Source organism: Melanaphis sacchari, unplaced genomic scaffold, assembly GCF_002803265.2.
Source record: "Melanaphis sacchari strain LSU unplaced genomic scaffold, SCAv2.0 Contig1439_pilon_pilon, whole genome shotgun sequence".
NCBI classification, from domain to species: Eukaryota; Metazoa; Arthropoda; class Insecta; order Hemiptera; family Aphididae; genus Melanaphis; species Melanaphis sacchari.
In genome coordinates, this window is record NW_020270613.1 from 352,853 (window position 1) to 375,202 (window position 22,350).

Genomic DNA, 22,350 nt, shown 5'->3' on the forward strand with positions numbered 1-22,350 from the left:
GTATTTAATCTCTCTACCATAACCAAATAATAATAAAAAATGTAATATTTTAGTAATTAAAACTAGTTTGATAAACATAAAATCTGTTTTAGTTATTATATGACGTAATTGTTATAATTGACGATTAAGATATTTTAAAACAAATAAGTATTGTAAATTAGGTATCTGCAATACCCATCACTATTATATGAATAAACGCAAAATTTACATTATACTTCAACAATTAACAGCATTTAAACTAATCGTTGAAGTAATATCAATCTATGTTCCGTATTTATTATGACATATTTTTTTCGCGATTGTAATATTATATTAACAGACACCCGTCGCAATATAATACGCCAAATTCATAATGACTAATACCTGTAAATGACGGATAACCAACTCCACCCGTCCAAACAAACAAGTAATGGCGAGACACGAGTTTTTAGGTTGGGAAGACGTAGGAAAAAAATAAATTAAGGATAATGACAATATGATGAATATTCATGTTTAGACAATATCATACTAGTTAGAAATAAACAAACCGTAAATTAAAAACTAACCAGTATCATAAGTTTGCAGTGGATAAGTAAATTAATAATGATTAATTAAAAAATAATTTTTAATTTTGAAAACAATACTGTAATTGGAATTTAAATGTACCTACTGGATGACCCACCATGAAAAATAAAAACGATTTTGACAAATATAGTATTAATATATAGTACCCATACATTATTTATTTATATATTATTAAAACATGAGGCGATTTTTTGTCAAGTCATATCTGAAATTCTACTGGATCAATTTTCATTTTTTTTTTCATATTAAATGAAAGTTCTCGATGTGCAGATTGGCCATCTGGTGAGAAAATTCTGAAATTTATCAATTAAATTGTTTTTGGAGATATTAAGTTTTCCGTGTATTTACGTAGTGATGCGCGTTGTTTACCATACCTGTACACACACATCTTTACAACACCCACTATTCCTACGTCAACTGCAGTCTACAGTACTGCTACGTCGTCAGGTCATCGTCACACACAAACATGATACGTACGTTACACAAAAGCCCCCCTCGGCCCTCCCCCAATTTTTTTTGCAAATCTTTTGCGCTCAATTTGTATATATTTATACACGCAATATGAACATTTGTACACCATTAGTTTTGTGAGGATCACGACAAACCTTTTGGAGAAAGGCAGGGGTGACATAAAAACAAACTAGAAGCTCACCAAAGAAGTTAAAGATATAATCATAACATCATATATATATATATTATATATAATATCAATATGTTAAATAATATTAACCTATGACTAACTAACTTTGGTACAAAAAAAGTACTACTAAGAACAAAATTGTGGCCATAAATAAAAAATTTGTGCCAAAAAGTGTATATAATTGAATAATTACCAAAGACCTATATCTCAAAGAGTTAATACATATCCCAAAGTTCTTATAATTTCTCAGAGTTTATGTATTTTCCATGAGAGTGTATAAATATTATATCCCAAACAGCTTATATTTTTTTCAGAGTTTAAAAAATTTACTTTTGAATTTAAAAATAGGTTACTGATTAATTGATTAACAAAACACGATAAATCCAAACTTATAACAGGATAAGATGACAAAAATGGGGGACAAATGACGTAAGTACAACCGATAATTATTACATATCATAGAAGAAAACATTCAGCATGTTACAATTAACCCATGTTACTTTTGTTCCCGGTTTCCTTAAATTATTACAATTTATATTTATTATGATTAACACATTAATCACCTTAAGACCAGAAACGACACCCTCATAGGTTCCATATGTGAATCCATATAGAGTGGACTATACGTTAAACACATACTAAATTAATGCTTAAAGTTTAAAACTCAGAAACTAATACTAAAACACCACATACCTACTACATTTATTAGAAGAAATATTATAGCTTACCTCTAATCAAGTATCAATGTCATCGAATTCTTAAAAAAAATTGAACTATATTACCTAACATAAGCATGAAAATTAAAAACTACTGTACCTAAACGGTTAGTAAATATAATATAAACTAATCGCTTAGGTAAGCGATGTAAATATGTAATTAAGACCAATAAGAGACCATTTAATATTTAACAAATAGTTAACTACAAAATAATTTAAAATGTTCGTTATGTTAATAAATGTTTTAAAAATGTAATACTTAAATGCCTATAAAAAAAAGAGGGCCATTATTTTTATTATTAGCCTGGTAGATTTAAAACATTGACATTAATGGATATATTCATATTACATAGTAGATTATTATAAAATGTAAATAGATTCAAAAATCAAAATACACGCGCTTTTTTCATTTGTTCGCCGTTCCGCTTCTACTTGATAAACGCGGTTAGAGGGAACGACTCGCGTTTTTTGCTGGACAGGAGGAAGGTAGGGTTACCCAAGCAAAATATACAAAAATATTAAATAATAGTAATACAGTGCCGAACACCTGTGGTATATATATATATCTACTATATTATATTATAGAAATATTACTTATTCACTAATATGCGGGCGCCCAAATCGTTAAAAAAAATCGCTGATATATATAATAACAAAAAAAAAATAATAATAAATATAAATTACCAAATATAACAATATAGAATTCAACTTCACACAATAAATTGAGCTTTATGAATCAATATCATAACAAAGCAGCAGCAAATCTGTTCCCTCGAGGTGACTTGTACGATGATGGTGACGATTGGATTCACACCTCGTGCTCACACGAGGTTTTTAGTTGCACGTGCGGACGAACGAACGCGACGTTGCGTGTCGTTCGACCGTTGGAAAAAGACAAAACTACAGATGAAATATAGCAAAGCTTGTCGGCCGACACGAAAGCCAACGGCCTGGTCTCGCCGGACGTAGGAAGGGGGAGCTTGCTGGGACTTAATATTATCTATTCGTCACATTTATAGAGTCCCAGCAAAGCTTATTAGGCGGCAATTGTTCCGCGTCCGAACATCATTACTTTGAGAAGTAATTTACCACCAGAAACTTCCATATCGACGGCTACTCTTCATTTTACAGACTATAGTATTTACTATGTAAACAAGTGGAGAACATAGAATTGATAGAAAACACCACATGTTATATCATATTATGATAAGGGTACATAGTGTGGAACAGATATCGTTGCAGAGAGCGTAGGCAACGTAAAACCAATTTCCTCTAGGTACATTTCACACTAGAATTGTCTGTTCCAACACGCGATCTGACTTGGAAAGTTAGTTGATACCTTGGGAAAGAGTAAACGCGAAGCTTAAAAATTAATAAAGTTTTTAATTGTATTATACGAACTACAAAAGGTAGTCGAAAGACTAGTTTTCAAAATAAAGTATTAATTCGAAAACAACGGACCGCGAAGCGTAACAATAAGTGGTACGGTTTCAATGTAATACGAACGGTGTATCACGCAGTCGGTACATTACGTTACGTGTCGGAAAAACGATATTTGTTTGCTGGAGATAGCTATTGTGAGCGGGTGCATAAAATCGAGAGTGTTCGAGTCATAATATATTTATATTCAATTTTTAAACTTTTTGACCTAGCAAAAAATTTTTATCGACAATAATTGAAAAAAAAAATAATGAATTTCTCATGCAAATAAATAGCTCAAAAAAAAAGTAGAAATATTTTTAAAAAAATACGTCGTATCATCAATATACGTGACAATCACGTCTAGATTTAATGTCGAGAATACCTATAGTACTATTTGCAATAGCCGATAAAAATTACTTATTACAACTATTATTTATGAATACATTTATTTTAATGTAAATGACGACTTTTCGGTCATAATATAAAAATTATTTTAAATTTTGATTTATTTATTAATTTTTTGATAAGTCTTAAATGTTTATAATATTTGCTAAATATTTAATATATATATACCTATATATATATACTATTTTTATACTTTTTTATTGATAATATAAATGTACCGATAAATATTCCAAAAAATACTTGTTTTAATAAATTTATAGTGATAATGATTCATAATTTATGAAGGACAAGATATTACCTTAAAATAAATGCATGGAGTAACTAAATAGCCTATCCATGACGCCGCGTAATTCAATATACAATTAAAATACACAATAAAAATATCAATGTTATACGATAATGAAAAATTATTTGCAAGTAAAGTAAAAAAGAATCATCTAACCCAACCTAACTATAGTATAAAAGCACGAACAGTGATTATTTTCTACCTAAAGAACCAAAAATAAGAAATAAAAACCTAACATTGCAGAAGTGTAGTTATATGTTAATATTATGTTGCGGTTAAAATGTTGAATTCAGTTATTTTATGAATTACCTACGAACGTTAGTAAATGTATAAAATATTACATGACAATTATACTATAACTAATTATTTCCTAAAATATCTATTTGTTCTATACAATTGTAATTTAATTTCCATTAAAATATAGCATATATTTAAATTTAAAATATATTATAATATTTTATTTATTTTGAATTATTTATTTGTACACGCACAGCTATTGTGATATTTATAACTACACAATACTCATTATTTTTCTACAAATTTACCGTTTCATAGAAAATATTTTGGTACAAATACATTTAAAATAACCCTGGCCATTTCTTAGTGAATACGCAGTTGCTTCAAATCTTAATGTAATATTTTCATTTGAAACAATTTCTATATAACTAATAAATGTTCTAGTTGTATTAACATTTATATACTTATAACATGCAGGTAAATATAAAATAAACACAAAATGTAAAATAAAAAATAATTTGTATTTTTCAAAGATCCATAAACTGGTAAAACCCATCGTGTAGAACTAATATAAGAAACCACATATTTAGTATTTGATAAATCTTTCATATTTTTTACCTGTTTTTACAAATTTTCTTTAGCTTTTTTGCATTCCTTAAAACATTTAATTAAAAATAAATAATAATTGAATTGCAATATAACCTAGACGACATCATTGACATACCATACTAATATTTAAATAAACTGTATCTTTTATTGTGTCAACTATTGGACGATCTACGTCAATAACGCCATCCTATAAATAATTAATTAAATTGATATTTAATAATTACAACTTTAAAGACATGGATGATATACCATATTATCCAATGGGTTTTCCATTTCTTATCCTGAATTAATAGTTTGAAATTCAGTTTCTTCTACTTACTTCATTTCCCACAAGATTTATTTAGGTAAAATACTTGAAGATAGTCTAGTTTTTGGTACACTACCAAAGTATTCCTTATGAAGTACCTTTAATTCCAAAATGTAAAGCTTTGTTTTTCATACATAAACTGAAGGTCTTCACTCTATTTTTTGGTATTATAGCTTTACATCCACGTAGTTAGCACATTTTCAATATCCTAGTTTGCTCTCTCCGCGCTGCCCTGAGATTCGCCATACACAATAATCAATTCGGACTACATATTTTTTAAATAATTTACAATTTAATTACAAAATTCTTGACCTTTATCTAATTTCAATAATAATAAAGCACCAAATAGACAAAAAAATATATATCCAAAAGTACATTTACAATCACTTCAGCTCTTTTAAATTTCATTGATACTAAAATAAAAAATTTGGTCAGATAGTCCGAACAATCAAATTTATTCCCTGGTTAGACTGAAATTGAAAATCAATTAAATCAAATTGTTAACTTGATTACTTACGAATAGTGTTAATTTTTCAATGCCGTTTATTTTTACAATATTATAATGTTTTATTACTTAATAGTCACAAACAAGTCCTTTTTTTTATTTTCATTTTTTTTCACGTCTGCCATCAAACTCGCATATTTTTATTTTGTTAAAATTGCACCGTTTTGTTTTATTGGTTTTAATCAACAATTGTTAACACTAATATAAAACTTTTCTTTCATTAAATCTAATTCATTCGAATTCAATATAAACTATATTGACATTTAAAATAATATTGTGGAGACAGACAAACCAAAATTGAACACGTATAACTGTAAAATTATTAGATACTAAACATTATATAATAATACGATAAACGTATATGAACATTGCCTGTGTGGAGCCGAGTGCTAATTTATATCTGATACGAATAAACTAACCAAGACAACAGATAAGACGTCATTTCTGTGACCCAATGTTATCGGTGTTCATATTTTTTACAATTTGACACATTTACGAAATGATGCCAGATGACGTATAAAACTATAAAATAACGAGTTAAAATATATAAATTATATACATTATATAAGTATTTCATAAATTATCTAATTCAATACTTTAATTTTTACATAAACATATTTGAAATTTATTTTAATGTGATTGATAATATATAATATAACCTACAGTTTTGTATTATTTTATTCACATAATTCACTCAATTCGTAAAATATTAAAAATTATTTTTAGTTTCCTTTTAATATTTAATGATAGACCGTAACCAATCTGTGTATAACTTTATCTTTTAGACTTACTTTTTATTGGTAAGCTCTATACCATATACTACCACATACACTCTATACCAGAGGCTCCCAAACTATGGGTCGCGATCGTATTTTTAGTGGGTCATGGGTCACGTTATACTTTTAAATAATACATTTTTTTAAACATTATATAGTTGGTCATTAAAATCAAAAAAACAAAAAAAAAAAGTCATAAAATGGGTCGCCAAAATTTAAATAATTTCCAAAATAGGTCGTGCCATAAAAATTTTGGAAACTTCTGCTTTGAGTCTGCTCTATATCAATGTTTTTCAACTCTTGTTATATGGTGACAAACCATTAAAATATTTTAATATTTCAGACTTTGTGACACATAATAAATAAAAAGAATATTGTGTAATATTTAATTTGAATTGGTTATATAAAATATTGATATTAAATGACACATTTAAATTAATTTAGCGATACACTGAAAAACACTGCTCTATACATTGTTGTCATTATATTGACGGTGGTTTATATAATTACATGACTGACCATACCTATTGTTGCATTATGTTTAAGTAAGTAGTATTTTATTTTTGATTAAAATCCAAATAGATAACTTTTATTATTTGTTGTATATTTTTAATTAAAAACTTCAACCATGTGACATATTACTCATACTATGTTTTATATAAGGTGAACAAATGAATATATTTACTTAACAACTGTTAATCATATTTTATATTGAAAACTTTTACCAGCTAGCAACTTTAATCAATAAAGATTTAATAAAACCGTTACAGAGTACTCAGAGTAATAAACACTTATGAGTAAACTCAAATATTTGTTTTTAAATATTCAAAAATAGATTGCAGCTTAATGATATTTCTATATTTTTTATTAATAAGAAATCTATAAGTAATATTTAAAATTATTATTAACTGGTTAACTTAACATAAGTATTGTATATAATTGACTTTTAATTTAAATTAAAAGATAGACGATTTATATAATGTAATTAAATCGTATAAGTAGGTAAGCGTTTTAATATAAAATATTTATTACATACCCATTATTTATATTATAATTAACTCTAAATTTTTAACAATTAATATATGTCAAGCTTTAGATAAAACACAACTACTATTATTCCAAGTTCTGAGACAGATTGTTTATGACAAAATGTATTTTTATCAAAATTATAATTATGTAATAACTGATTGTTCACTGAATTAATATTCAAGAGGTAGATACTCAACACATAATTAAGTGTTAACCTCCTTTTTTGAAATTACACATAAAATGTTTCTAGTGATTTATACATAGATATTTCATGTTTCAAAAGAATGACCTAGTTTTCAGCTTTTTAGTTTGAACCTAGATTACGTGAAAAATGTATAAACTGCGTTTTCAATAAATAACAATCTTACATTTTAATTCAATTCATGATCCATTTCATTTAGTTCACATAAATATTTTTCAAGTCATTGTAAAATTTAAATACTATACACATTATCAATACAATTTATTTGCTTTAAAAAAAATTATATTTTTTAGGTTGTTTAAATTTTATTTTAAATCTTAAATCTTGGTGTAATAAAGCACCCTAAACAATTAAAATTTGAAAAAAAAATCTAGAATAAAAGTCAAAACATTTATTCATATTCACGCAAATATTTAACTGAATATAATTCAACAATTAATAATTTTGGAAGCATGTGAAAAACACCTGTCATTGAGTATTTTGACAATACTTAAGCTAACCTCGCATACTTTACAAGAAGAAATAATTTGTTTATTATTTAGATCATAGAAACAGACACAAGGTTTAAAACTTTAATTTCATATCTAACATACCACAACGAATAAAAAAAGTCCCACAAATTCACTTTCAATCAAATATTAATATCATCAACTTCCTAAAAAAAATTGAACTACCATATAACTTAATTTAAGCTAAACCTACATTGTAAACATTACATAAATATAATTTAAGGTAATCGCCCTATATTCCAATGTTAGAAATATAAAAAAAAAATTCAGTTCTTTATCTCATTTTGAATTTTAATGTAGTGAACTTAAGTAGATAGATATTTAAAGATAATACATTAGTTACTAGAAATTTTTAATCAATACTTAAGATATAAATGTGTAAACAATGTTTCTTTTATACTTGAAAATTCTTAAATCTTATTCTTTATGTACCAATATTATTGATAACCTATATTTTACAGTAAATTTATTAACCTGCTTTGGTGTTTTTTTTTTTTTATTTAAATAAAGTTTTTTGAAACATTTTTATTTTTTAATAAAAATTATAAACTTGACGATTTATTGTACATAAATTTAACAAACTCACAGTTTATTATTTATAAATATTTACAGTATTGATGAAGGGGAGAGGGAATAAAAATGATGTTGGTAGTCATATGCCTACATAAAAATATTAAGGTATAAATGTGCAATAAAAAAAAAAAAAACATCAAAACGCAATAATTATTAAGTTATATCATAATAAATTTCATTACAAAAGTCTATATATATGACCTACTTAAGCTGAAGGAAGAAGAAGAAACAATTATGTAAATTATAAAAAATGCATATCTGTTCTGTGGAATTAAATTATTAAATTATTGATATTTGTAGTTCAATTTTTTTTTTTTTTTTTTTGTATGTAATATAATTTAACTTGGTACCTATTAAGTAACTTACATATCAAAATACATAACTCAGAATTTATAAAAATTCAATTTATGCGCAGATAAAGATTTTATAATACATATTAATTATATTAATAATGTCAGTAGCAACACAGTATAAAATAAAATATAATATATAAAAAAGTGATTGAAATTTGCAACCAAAATCAAAAACTTTTAATCAGTAAAATGTTGTAATTATTTTTAAAATGTATATTAATCTACGTATCAACAGAAATTGCATGGTAAAAAATAAAAACGTAATAAACATATCAACTCTTGGAAACTTAAATTAAAATGTGATGATTAACTTAATAGTAAATATTTTACTTAATCTTAAAAATTAAAAGATTAAACATTCTTGTGGGAACACATTATAGTGATTATTATAGACACAATAAATAATAAGTGACTACTAAATCACATTTTAAATTATTTATGGTTGTTACATGTTTTTATGAAACCATTGAATTATTTTATTATAAACTTACACACTCAATTAATATAATAAAGTTACTGATAAAGCATACCATTATTTTTACTTTGAAAAATGATTAAAGCAGTTTAAATAAGTCACAAAAAGTAAACAAATTATAAGTTGAATTAAATATTATGGAGTGCTCTCTTATTTATATAGATAAAAAATAAATTATTGTAATACATAAAAAATAAATTATACATTTTAAGTTTAAATGCAATAAAAAGCAACATTATTACATATTAAAAAAAAAAAAATGATTTACCTATAACATTTGTTGAATAAAATAAATATTATATCTTTAAAATTTAATTTAATAATAACATTACATTTTTTTATAAATATAACTTATTCGCCACGGTATGTGAATGCAGCATCAACGACAAACACAACTCCATTGAGAATAGACAACCAAGCCTTGGTTAAACCAGTGTTGACATAGGATGATTTTAATGAATATCCATTGTAATAATTGTACGACATAACTCCAGATGCAATGAAGAGAGCAGCACCAATTAACACGTAGAACATGTCCTAAAACATTATTATATATAGCCATGTAATAGATAGTACAAGTTTCGACTGACTCGACTTAGCTCAGAATAAAATTTTAAAAAGTTAATTCGATTGTAAACTTGTATCGTTGATTTTAAAATAGTACAGTATAATATTATACGACCAATAGTCGTATCTATATTCTATATTATAGCCTATGTACTTTTTTGAAAAATCATTTACAGTAGGAATACAAAAAAATATGTAAACCGAATTAACATTTTCAAAAATGTATACCAGAAAAATTCGGTCAACTTTTTAAGTAAAAAGAATAAGAAATATAAATATATAGAACAAATAAAACAAATAGATTATGTAATAAATTAAATAATACTAACAACTCAAAATTTAACTAATTATTGATTTAATTTATTATTTTTATTGTTAGGTTGTAGTTATTTTTAGTGTAAACACCATTATTTATTTATTGTAAATATATGAACAAATTTCGAAATCATTTGAATAGACTCACCAGTCGAGAACTTATTGGCGTTCCAGTGAAAAGTCCAATGAAAATTCCAGCCAAAATAATCACATAACCGACATACGTCCCGGTAGTGATCATGACCGATGTCGTATCACCTCCCGGAAAACTGTTGTAATGCAAAACGAAAATGATGATAGTTAAAGCCTATGAAAACATAAAAATCATACAATTATTATTATTATTTATCATGCAATATCCACATTAATTCTAACTCAATGAAAATTTGATTAATAATTAGTGTTTACTGTGGGTAACTCTCCCAATAGCAACTCTGATCTTAAAAACTATTATAATTTTAGATTCTTAATGGAACGATGAATAATAAATGTATTGAATTTACAGCAGTATTTATTTTTTTGTGTATGTATACAGAATTTATAGTAAAAAAAAAATAAAAATATTTTTGTACACAAACTCAATCTCTTTTCTGATAAAAGTATAAAACACAAATCTTGTTGATACTTTTAGAAGTACAAAATTCCAGTACTTTTCAAAATAATCCAAAGAATTTTTACAAAAAATGTACGATGTTCAACATAAAATCGATGTTTTAAATAACCATAAAAGCTTGATAATTCTACAAAACGTTTATTAACACATTTACATGGTATAATTTTTAAAATATTTTGACTTTCTTGAGTAATTTAAAGATATAAAAAATATTCCTTTATTTTTAGTTTTTTTTTTTTTTTTATTCAAATTAAACACAACGTTACACTAACTTACTCAATGATGAGGTACACTCAACACTTAATGGGAGATGGTGAGCTGTGGCAAAATTTACCTTTTTCTAAAAGTCGATATGTAAACTGCGGTAAAAAAAATTAAAATTATACAATCTGCGACAAAACCGATAAGATACATCATACAAACTGCGACAATTTATTTTATATACTTTCTATATATACCTACCTATGTGTATCTATGTACGTATATCATTAAATTAATTATGTGATGTTGCGTCTTGCGTACAAATTGGTAAGGTAAGTGTCCAAATGTATTTTTAAGTTTTAATGAAACATAAAAAAAAAAATTAGAAATTAATACAGTAGGGTAATACAAGAAAGAAATAAAGCGACAACGAAAAAATACAAATTTATCAATATAATACAGTGACAAATAAAAGAAGATGGAGAAATTTCAAGATATAAATTTTTGAAAAAAGTATGTTTTAAAAATAAATGACATAATTTTATTTAGATACCTATTGTATTATTATTTATTTATTTTTTATTTTTGTTTATACGATTTTTTTAAATTATTTTTTATAATAATAATATTTTTTAATTTTAAAATTGGTTTTTCGATTATACGATCATTACGATCTAATTTTTAATAATAATATACTTTTCAATTTTAAAAATTGGTTTTTCTTTATTTTTACGCCTAATACTCTAAGAGATGCTAATAGCTGTCATAACAAATAATATGTATTATACCTAATTAAACGATACTCGTGTACATAGATTATCAAAACGATATGTATATACATGCAGTATACATAGAAAGTATATAAAATAAATTGCCACAGTTTGTATGATGTATCTTATCGATTTTGTCGCAGATTGTATAATCTTAATTTTTTTTTTTTTTTGCCGCAGTTTACATGTCGACTTTAAGAAAAAGGTAAACTGCATGCTGTATGTACAGCATATTGACTACCTATAATTTTACAAAATTAGCGTTTTCTGTTCAGGGATTCACCCTGTTGTATAGGAGATATAAGTTTTTAAATCTATGTAAATGTAAACATTTACAATACATAAACACAAAATACATATGGATTTATAAATCATATAAATTATTATGTTAGAAAAAAATTTAAAATACGAGTACTACAATATTAATCTGATGAATTATATGTATATAACTATGTGATAAGTCACCTATTACATACAAACAAAATATAGATGTATGTAGGTAGGTACACATCATTGTTTTAATTAAACATTCATTTTTTTTTATTATTATTATTATTTAAACATATTTTAATAACTAGTTTTAACTGAACATAAAGGAGAAACAATTAAAATTTTTCCAACATTTATTTATTCATGATTTCACTTAAAAATATGATTTAAAATACTACTGTAGAATAAAGGTCTAATATTATTATGAGATCAATTGTTATAACTATTATAACCATATTAAATTAATTTTTATTTAAACGATAAAATACAAATATTACTTACAAATTTACAATAGATTATTATTTTTTTTAAAACATGTTTAAAGAACAAAATAAATTTAAATTATGATATGATCAAATTGTGTACCTAACTGTGGGATCGGTGAGATAACATTTGGTAATATTATAGTTATTGTTTATTAATGAATAATGATAATTTATCTAAGTCTCCCTCCTCCCTAACGCATCTTCACAGTTCATATTAAAATGAAATGTACACATAAATTATTTTTATTGGGAAATGAAACAATTCCAAAATATTCGTCGAAAGTACACAATATAATAACATATTTGCTAACGTAACAACTGAAGCAGTGACGCATGTTTCTATTTCCATACATAGGCTTTTCAACGGTGATCTAGTGGTATGACAAAATGAGTATTCGTGTCAACGATAAAATGTCTAAAATGCGAATAGAATAAACCTAGAAAATAAATAGAATAGTGTCAAGGATTCATCCGCAATTCAATTCATACCACGCAACTTTCACAAAGAAATAAAATAAAAATACACATATACAATTTTAATGTGTTGGCAGTGGCAATAATAATTATTATTATTATACTTCCAGCGATACATAAAATATAAAAACAATGTGCCGAAACGATTCAGGGTCATTACTACGTGTCTAAAAATTGATTCGTGTAAACCTATTTTGCATTTAATTTACGGTTTTGTAATAGAAACGACGATTATTACACTGGTTCACATAATCAAAATACCGTATCAGACGGGACAGCATATTCCGGCGCACGATAGTGTACAAACATTAGTCATCACTAATATTATGTATTAAGTAAGTACCTCATATTTACATTCTTCGGATGAATCATTGTAAGGTGCCCTTGAATATAATGAAACGATTCCTTAAAGAAAATACATATATAGCTGCTAATATACTAAATATTATAATTTATAATGCATACCCACATTTTAAATTGTCTTTAGGCGTAATAATAATACTCGTGCGGTAGAATATTAAAACAAGGTCCAAATTGCAATTTTATTTAGAACCTCCTATTTAACACGCGGAATTTTCCAATGTTATTATTTTATTTTATTTTATCGTTGAGATTATTATCAGTCCACAAGGACTTCCGTAGGCGTTTTTCAGCCAATTTTAAATATGTTAAAATTTCAAAAAAACTTGACATCCATTAAGGGACAGAGTTCATTTTATATAATTACATCACCACGCCAAGCTATATGCAAATAGACAATTAGTTAAATTTTTTGATAAAATATATATGATATTATATTATAATTATATCATAATTTTTAAAAATGATCTAAATACGAAAGTACTATAAATCAATAAAAATTACAAAATAAGTAACTATACGGAATTAAAAATTACCGTTAGTAAATTAAGTTTAAACTCAGAAATAATCGTCCTAATTTTGATTTACATATGTCAACATTATTAACAAAAAATCATCTGCTTAACAGTTTTTAGCAAAATAAGACAGTTCTCATTTGAATAAATGAATTTACATCGACTCAGAGTATTCCTTAAATGGGAAAATAAATCAATAAATAATAAATACATAATTAAAGGATAAATTTGGGTGTTTAAAGTGAGCACGCTTGATGGATCATGATTCTGTATATTTAAATTATCCGTTGAGACTAACATAACATATTTTGTTTCTAAATATGGAAAAAAGTTTTATAAATATTTATTTAAATAACCGTACATTATTTCAAAACACCATAATAAAATACTAAATAAATCATGATATAAGATATAAAAATATTATACCTATAAAAATAAATATTTTATTTAATTTAAGTTTCATAATTTTGTAATTATACATAATGACTAAATGCAGACCTATAAATTATAAGTACATTAATTTGTGTAATATTAAACTTTATCAATCCATTTTCACCCATTCTATGCTAATTTACTAAATTTAATATTACACGTCTTCCCACAACACCTAATATACATAAGTTAAAATAAAATAATCATTCTAGTCAAGCAATATTTTTTCAAATAAGTCATCATTGTAGTGCGATAATAATAGACTAACAGGATGAAACTAAATAAAATATCAATCATCAAAATAGATAAATCGCACAACAACTCCATGATATCCAGCAGGTAACTAGAAACCTATTTAATAATTTTTTTAATGACTTAAATTAAAATAATTTTTATACTCGTCGGTTCAACATTTCAGAAAACCCGTAAATCAATGTTATCTGTAAATCCAAGTCCAATCTCGTTCTCTCACCAAAGTTCTCTTAAAAAACTACTCTAATGTATGTTTTTTTTGTGGGACATCAAAGGATATTTATCCCATACTTGAATCTGAAATATCATATAATTTGTTAATTGCAGAAATAAAAAAGGACACGCCTCTATTCACTGTGTTCGTCAATACCAATTAGAAATTTTCATCTCATAATCATGCTTCGAAAACCAGATCACTTTCCAAGCTTAATAAAAATAATATTAAAACAGATGCAGAGACGCAGCGACTTAAAGGAACGTAAATAAATAACATGATATACCAGCGTCATTCTCGTGAAGCTGGCTAACCATTCACTAGTCATTATAATATGCTATAGCCCTACAAACACTAACATGGATTTTGTTATTTTATTATTATTATAGTCATACAGTCAAAAATGAATTTATACATTTTTCACAATCCTAAAAATCTACCTAACCGTATAAATATTTTTTCTAATTTCCTTCTATTATTATCATTATTTTCATTCACATTCAGTAATACCAGCTCAAAACATAAAATCCACTTATTCCTTTTCCAATAAATCTTATAATGTTAAAGGAATAATTAAATATAGTACTCAGCTTAAGCCAGTGTTACCGCCGTGACATTACAAAGTATTTAACCTAGGATATAAGTAAATCATATGGCTTTTCAAAAATGAAAGAACATAAATTCCATATATCTCCATATGGAATAAATACTGTTTATAATGCTGAATCAAAATTAACACATTTAGCATAAAACAAATAAATCAAAATCGGTGAGATTAAAAATAAATATTTTAACGAGTAACAGTGAACAATTCTGAGTTTTTATAATCATTTTTTACAATAATTTCGTTTTGACAAGAGTACAATTAACATAGAACTACACTACGCTAGATAGTAATCTATTCAAAATTCAAACAACATAGAAAAATATATAAACTATACCGACTAAAAACATCAGACAACTGTGACGTTTATATGTCAACATATTATGTATTATGTAAATTGTGAAATCGTGTAAAAATAAACCTCGATTCTCAGTACAAAGTAATAATAAATAAAAACATATAAATTGTAAAAAACGTATGAAGATATTATAATGTATCAACTTTAATGTAGCTAACAGAAATTACGTGATAAAATGCAGATTGGGAAATATTTTGAATAAGTCAGATAAGTTATTTATCCAAATGGAAAGCTAAATTAGGTAGATTCATTAATCATCATAGTAAAATTCTAATATAACGAGTAAACATTAGCCCGAGGACCATAACAAAAAAACCATCTTCTTTATCTCTTTAAGTTAATCATGTCTAACATGATTATAAGTAGTCATTATTTTAGCTTTTAACTATTTTTGAATGCTCTTGGTCTTAAGACAACGCATTCCGAATACATAATTTGTTTCAATAAATACCTATTTTTTGAACGATTTTTTTAGCATTTTCAGATCATTTTATTTATTTTTAGTATAAATTTTTACTGCAAAATATAAATAAAGAAATTCAAAATAATAATTCAAAAATTATATTAAATAGATTTTAGGTACCTATCTTTAATAATACTTTATGTAAATTGTTTTAAAAATGATTGCAAAAACATCTTTTATCTATCTCCAGCGATTATCAAATTGTGTGGTTTCTTACTCAGACTTAAATAACAGTTAACTAATCAGTTCGAGATACATCATTATCCCATTAACTTCCAGTAAACTGTTTACTTTTTGTGTGTGCTTGAGTTTGATATTTTATTTTTGTATTACTATTATTATTGCTTAGTTAAGATAAAGAAATATTAAAAATTCCGAAAATAAAACTATAGTTTCATCGCTTCTTAGGCATATTTTTGTACTTATAAAAAAAAATTAGCAACAACATAATATGTAAATATAAAATAAGAAATTAACTGATAATATACACATTATATAGAGCATAATATATAAGTAAAAATGATGTATTATTAGTCACTATGTATAATTATTTAATACCAACAGCCCTTGCACACTATAATAAACATCAGTCTAAAAATGTACAATAAAATCTTGATTATAACAAACGCAATTTTCATTCAAATACCTACTATTACAACACGCACGTCTTCTAAATACTGTATAACCAATTAACGCCACTTATGCAAATTTATTACTTAATACAATACTATTTAAGGTTGGCTACGATTGACCCACCACAATAGATATTACTTATTAGTTATTAGTTATTACCATCTTGTTAATTCTATGTACCTCTATACAGTTAATAAGAACACAATATTCGTAGGTGACGGTTTATGATATCTCTAATAGAACTCAAGAAGGACGAATCGCTTTAGAATTTAGAATTTAGAAAGTTTTACCAACTCGGGGTCGATGGATTTAAACAGGTTAAAACGTTTTCGAATGGGTATGTTGTACTAGGACAGGTATCGTAGTTACGTGTTTACAAAACATCATAAAATAAACCATAATTTTGCTATAAAAAAAGAACAATCGACCTTTACGCGTTTCAATTATATATATCAGCATATATAGGTATTAATAGATACTTGTTAGTTGACAGGTAAAAAAAATAACTACTTTCTTTTAACAAATAACACAATTTTCGACCATTGATCGCAATTACTACTGCAGTCATTATATCATATATTATCGCCGTGCCACCGGTACTAAATATTACCTTTGTAACCATAAAAAAAGTATAATAACAGCCACCTAATAGATAATAATAATGGAAAACATGGTATGCTATTCATACAATGTTAAAAATGCAGTAAACCTATTATAAAAATCAATTATTTAAAAATAAAAATAAATACTTAATACTAAATCATACCTATTTACGATATATGTTTAAAAAGTTGCAATGCTTATTATATTACAACACTAGCAGTAAGTATATAGTAGAATTCTTCGTTTTATAATTTATGAACATATTTATGTTATATACTCACGAGTTCCAAAAATTTAATCATGGTAATTTTCGTGATCGCCATCTTGTTTATTTTGAATTTTGGTTTTTACTTGTTTTATTCTAGGCAACTGCAAAAATATAATGGTTGACAAATAAGTTATATAATTAAATTAATAATATGATAACACATCATAATAGCCAGTAAGTTTTAGAGTAATAAGGTCACGTTCGTGTAGGTGGCTTTGGCTATGATGTACCTCAAATATGGGAGTGGTAGCTGTGACCTTGGTAGATTTGATCATTGTTGATAAAAACATTAATAATACTAATGACGTAAAACATCGTATATTAATTTTAAATACCAGGTCCTCAATATTATATTTTGTTCAATCGGAAAAATGTTTAGTGATCATTCATACTAAATATCTTGTGAACTTGCTGTGTATCAAAGAACGGAAATTAATAATATTTTGGTTCAACATTTGGGTTATTCATGTGAAGGACAACCAGGTGTGGTTGCTTCCATCCTGGGGCTACATGATGCAGGTAGGTATCGATTTGTTAAAAATTTTTTATTTTAACAACTAAAATACTGTTTTCATATTATGCATTATGCTATCGTCTTTAGAGGTTATATTACATAGTCAACGACGAAAAACGCTTCGTATATAGTTAATAAGTAGATACAGAATAGGCAAGAAAACTTGAATATCATGTTTTAACAAATTTTATGGATATTATCTGGAAAAAATTCAAAAACTCGTTAGTGTTAAGCGATTAGTTTTCTATGACAGATTTTCTGAACGATGTTAAATAAATGCAATAACAATAAATATGTATACATTTTTTTTCGTATTTACCTAATGTGATAATATTTATATCTATGTAGATAAAACGAAAAAAAGATCAAAGATGATTTTTAATATTTTAATGATAACCTGTGTAAAATGTATATAATTAATTTATTATGTACGTATTTAATTATTATAAAGTATTCATTATGTAAAAATCTGAATTTATATTTATATATCACAGAAAAATATACAAATTTAAGTAATATTATATAGAGAATAATGTCGATCAACTAAAATAGCTGGTCTCAACTCAAACGCATTTTTACGTAGGCGAGTAATCTGTAATATTATACTATATCCTATTTTTTTATTGAGTAAATATCTAATAAATAATAATACCAATAGTAGAACATTTTTTTTTTAAAGGAAAATAAAAATAATAGAATAAACAAATATACTGGCATATGCACATATTATAACCTACCAAAATTATTATTAATTATCAGACTAATTTTATAATTACAGAATGGTCAGAATGGTACTAGAAGAAAATAGAATTAATAGTTGTTAATAAAAAATTAAATCTTATTATTTTATTACTCATTAATATTTTATCTATTATTTTGTTTAAACGATAATTTTATAGTTTAATTTAAAGTATTAGTTGTTAACTTTCATAACTCAATTTAATAACTCTATTAATAATAATAATAATAATAATAATAATAATAATCTTAATTTATCAATGAACATTAAAATAAACACTTTTACTAACGCTTGAGTAGATAAAATAAAATATTCGATGTTAAAGTTATTTTTATACGTGAATTAGATTTTTATTTTGAATGTTGAAGTGAACTATAATCATTAAAAATGAATAATGTTTTAAAAATATAGAAATGTATAAGTAATTTAAATTTAACTTTGTACTTGTACATAATATATACCAACATGTATGCTTATAATACGTATAATGTATATGCTTATTATTAGACGGATAGTAGAAATATAAACCATACTATAAATAAACAATGTCTAGGAAGAATTGGTGAGTCAATCAATCACTTGAAAGTTGAAATAAAAAAATAGAAGATTGAACACTAATAAATATGTATTTTTTCACGTACCTACCTAAGGTTATATGAATATTAAAATATCTCTTGGCCTGTTACACTAACCATGAAAAAATAATTAAATTCTTTAGTTAATATCTGATTTTTATAAAACAATTTTATTTTGTAAACAAATAAACCGGTTTTCAAAGGGTCGCGGATTTCGCAAAAATTCCATTAAAACACAGGTTTGAATTCGTTTGACTAAATTATAAAATGTGTTATTTTCTTCACCATGCTCAATTTTATTTTGATATGTACAAACTTTGTATAGTTATCTACTTGCAATCTATAAATTTCATAAAATGAGCTTAGATGAAATTATAATTGTATATGTAACAACATGACTAAAAATAGCAGTAAAAATATTTTATGTTTAAAGTAAATTCATTTCTATACTCATTTATATACATTTGAATAGTAATGTATTAATAATGGCATAAATGTACAAATTACATTTTCAATGAAATAATACTTAATATTAAACAACTAAAATACTCTTTGAAAAATAAAAATTACATAACTTAAAAATTAATTTGGCATTATATAGAATAAAAAAAAAAAAATCGGAAATCACGAAGGTGTAGTTAACCATACAAGGCACAAATACATCATACATATTGTGTATATAATAAATGTATAAAGGTACACATAATATGTATGGATAATCAAACCATATAATATAATCCAAGTTATAAATTGTAATAAACATTTAAAGTGACATAGTATGAATCTCTTAAGATTTATATTAAAAATATAAAAACACAAAAAAATCTTAATTAGGTACTACAATTAAGTATTTTATTAAACACTAAATCAAAAATCACATCATATTATTCTATTAACGTTTGATCTAATACATAATATTTAATAATAGGTAAGAAATTACGCTTAATGACATATATTATGACGTATATTAGCAAGTACTTATTACTCAACTAAAAACATAACACGATTAGGTACTCGCACTACATTTAATAATTATAATATTGAAAAACGAATTAATTTAAGTAATTAATCGTGTTTAATACATGTAATAAACCATCTAAAACAAGCTTTACACAAGCTCTATAAAATAAGTTAAATTTATAAAAAAAACAAGTGAGATACTTAAATTTATAATATACCTATAGATAATAAATAACAATATGTGAATAAAATGGACTAATCAGTGACTATAAATATAAATATAAAAATAATATTACTACAGGTACTAGATACTAAAATAAACAGAATATAATAATTTCTACTTTATTTTTATTATTTCTACTACCTAAAATTTCTTTTGTTTGTATAAGCATAAAAATGTGTTTAGATAATAGTATTTAAAATAGAAAATAATTTAAATACTCAAACACAAATAGACAAAAATTAGAGTAAAATTAATTACATACAGAAATACTATTTAAAATGTAATAAAATATATGTGCTTCAAATTCCTTAGTTATGAAAAAAAGCTGTAAGCTCTCAATAGCATAAGATATTTATATATTATATTGTAAAAATAACCATAATAAAAATATTTTTTTTTTAAATCACGCTAGTTAAAAAAAACTGGCACAATATTTTAAATAGAGCTTATATTTAGGTATATAAAAATATATCTCTGATTATTACCAAATAATAATGGACTTATAAAAAACAATCAAATATATACATTGATTGTATAATATGATGCTCTATCTACAAAAAAATTAATGCATACGGGATCAATCATAAACACAAAAGTCTAGTTTATAGGACGTTGCTGTGTTATAGAATTGAAATGCAAACGATGATATTATATTTCAAACACTAATAAACGGATTCCAAGTATAATTATTTAGTTAAAACCAATTTGGAAAAAAACGAATTGAAGGGTTTTATGCAATTTTTCAAGTAATTTACAAAAACGAATACTAAAAATCAAGTTATGCAATAGTATGATATAATTATCATTATTAAATACTAAAATTAAATCGTATTTTTATTTTTATGAAAAAAATATATGACTTACCGATATAAAGCGTTGACGGAAAGAAGGTCTATGGCAGAGTGTCGGACTGACGACGATCGGCAGAGCTTATATGTTACTGTAGTTGCGTTATTGTTGACTACAGTCTGTTGTTGTTATTGTCGATGAGGAGTGTGAAGTGTGCGTGCGCGGCGCGGCGGGTCACCGTTTGTGCGAACTGTGCTATTAATTTACGAGACGTTCACGTTTGAAGACGGTGTCCTTGGTGGGAGAAATCCAAAACCGTAAGTATTGTATTTAATGTCACAGATATCGCTTTTAAAAATCTTTCACAAATAACCAAACGGCCAAAACTGATTTATACTTTATTTAGCGTTCCAATACTATATATATATATATATACTTGAGTTTTTACAGGATTGCCATTTACGGAAGTTCTGGGACACTACCAATTTCATGACTTAGGTCTTTGTAACCCGGAAAGGAGAACCGGGATGCTTGAATATTCAGAT

At 25.1% G+C, this 22,350-nt stretch overlaps 2 protein-coding genes across 2 annotated transcripts; one reads left to right on the top strand and one right to left on the bottom strand.

Moving 5' to 3' along the window:
- Positions 1–9,886: 9,886 nt before the first annotated feature.
- On the bottom strand, positions 9,887–21,983 carry LOC112591818. The gene is made up of 4 exons (XM_025335758.1): positions 21,881–21,983; positions 18,019–18,106; positions 10,639–10,797; positions 9,887–10,145 (listed from the first exon to the last, which is right to left on the bottom strand). The coding sequence occupies exons 2-4, from the start codon at positions 18,058–18,060 to the stop codon at positions 9,960–9,962; spliced, it is 387 nt and encodes a 128-aa protein (XP_025191543.1). The 5' UTR covers positions 18,061–18,106; positions 21,881–21,983; the 3' UTR covers positions 9,887–9,959.
- Positions 18,115–18,771, top strand: LOC112591819. Its single transcript, XM_025335759.1, has 2 exons — positions 18,115–18,524; positions 18,607–18,771. The coding sequence occupies exons 1-2, from the start codon at positions 18,243–18,245 to the stop codon at positions 18,652–18,654; spliced, it is 330 nt and encodes a 109-aa protein (XP_025191544.1). The 5' UTR covers positions 18,115–18,242; the 3' UTR covers positions 18,655–18,771.
- Positions 21,984–22,350: the final 367 nt, after the last annotated feature.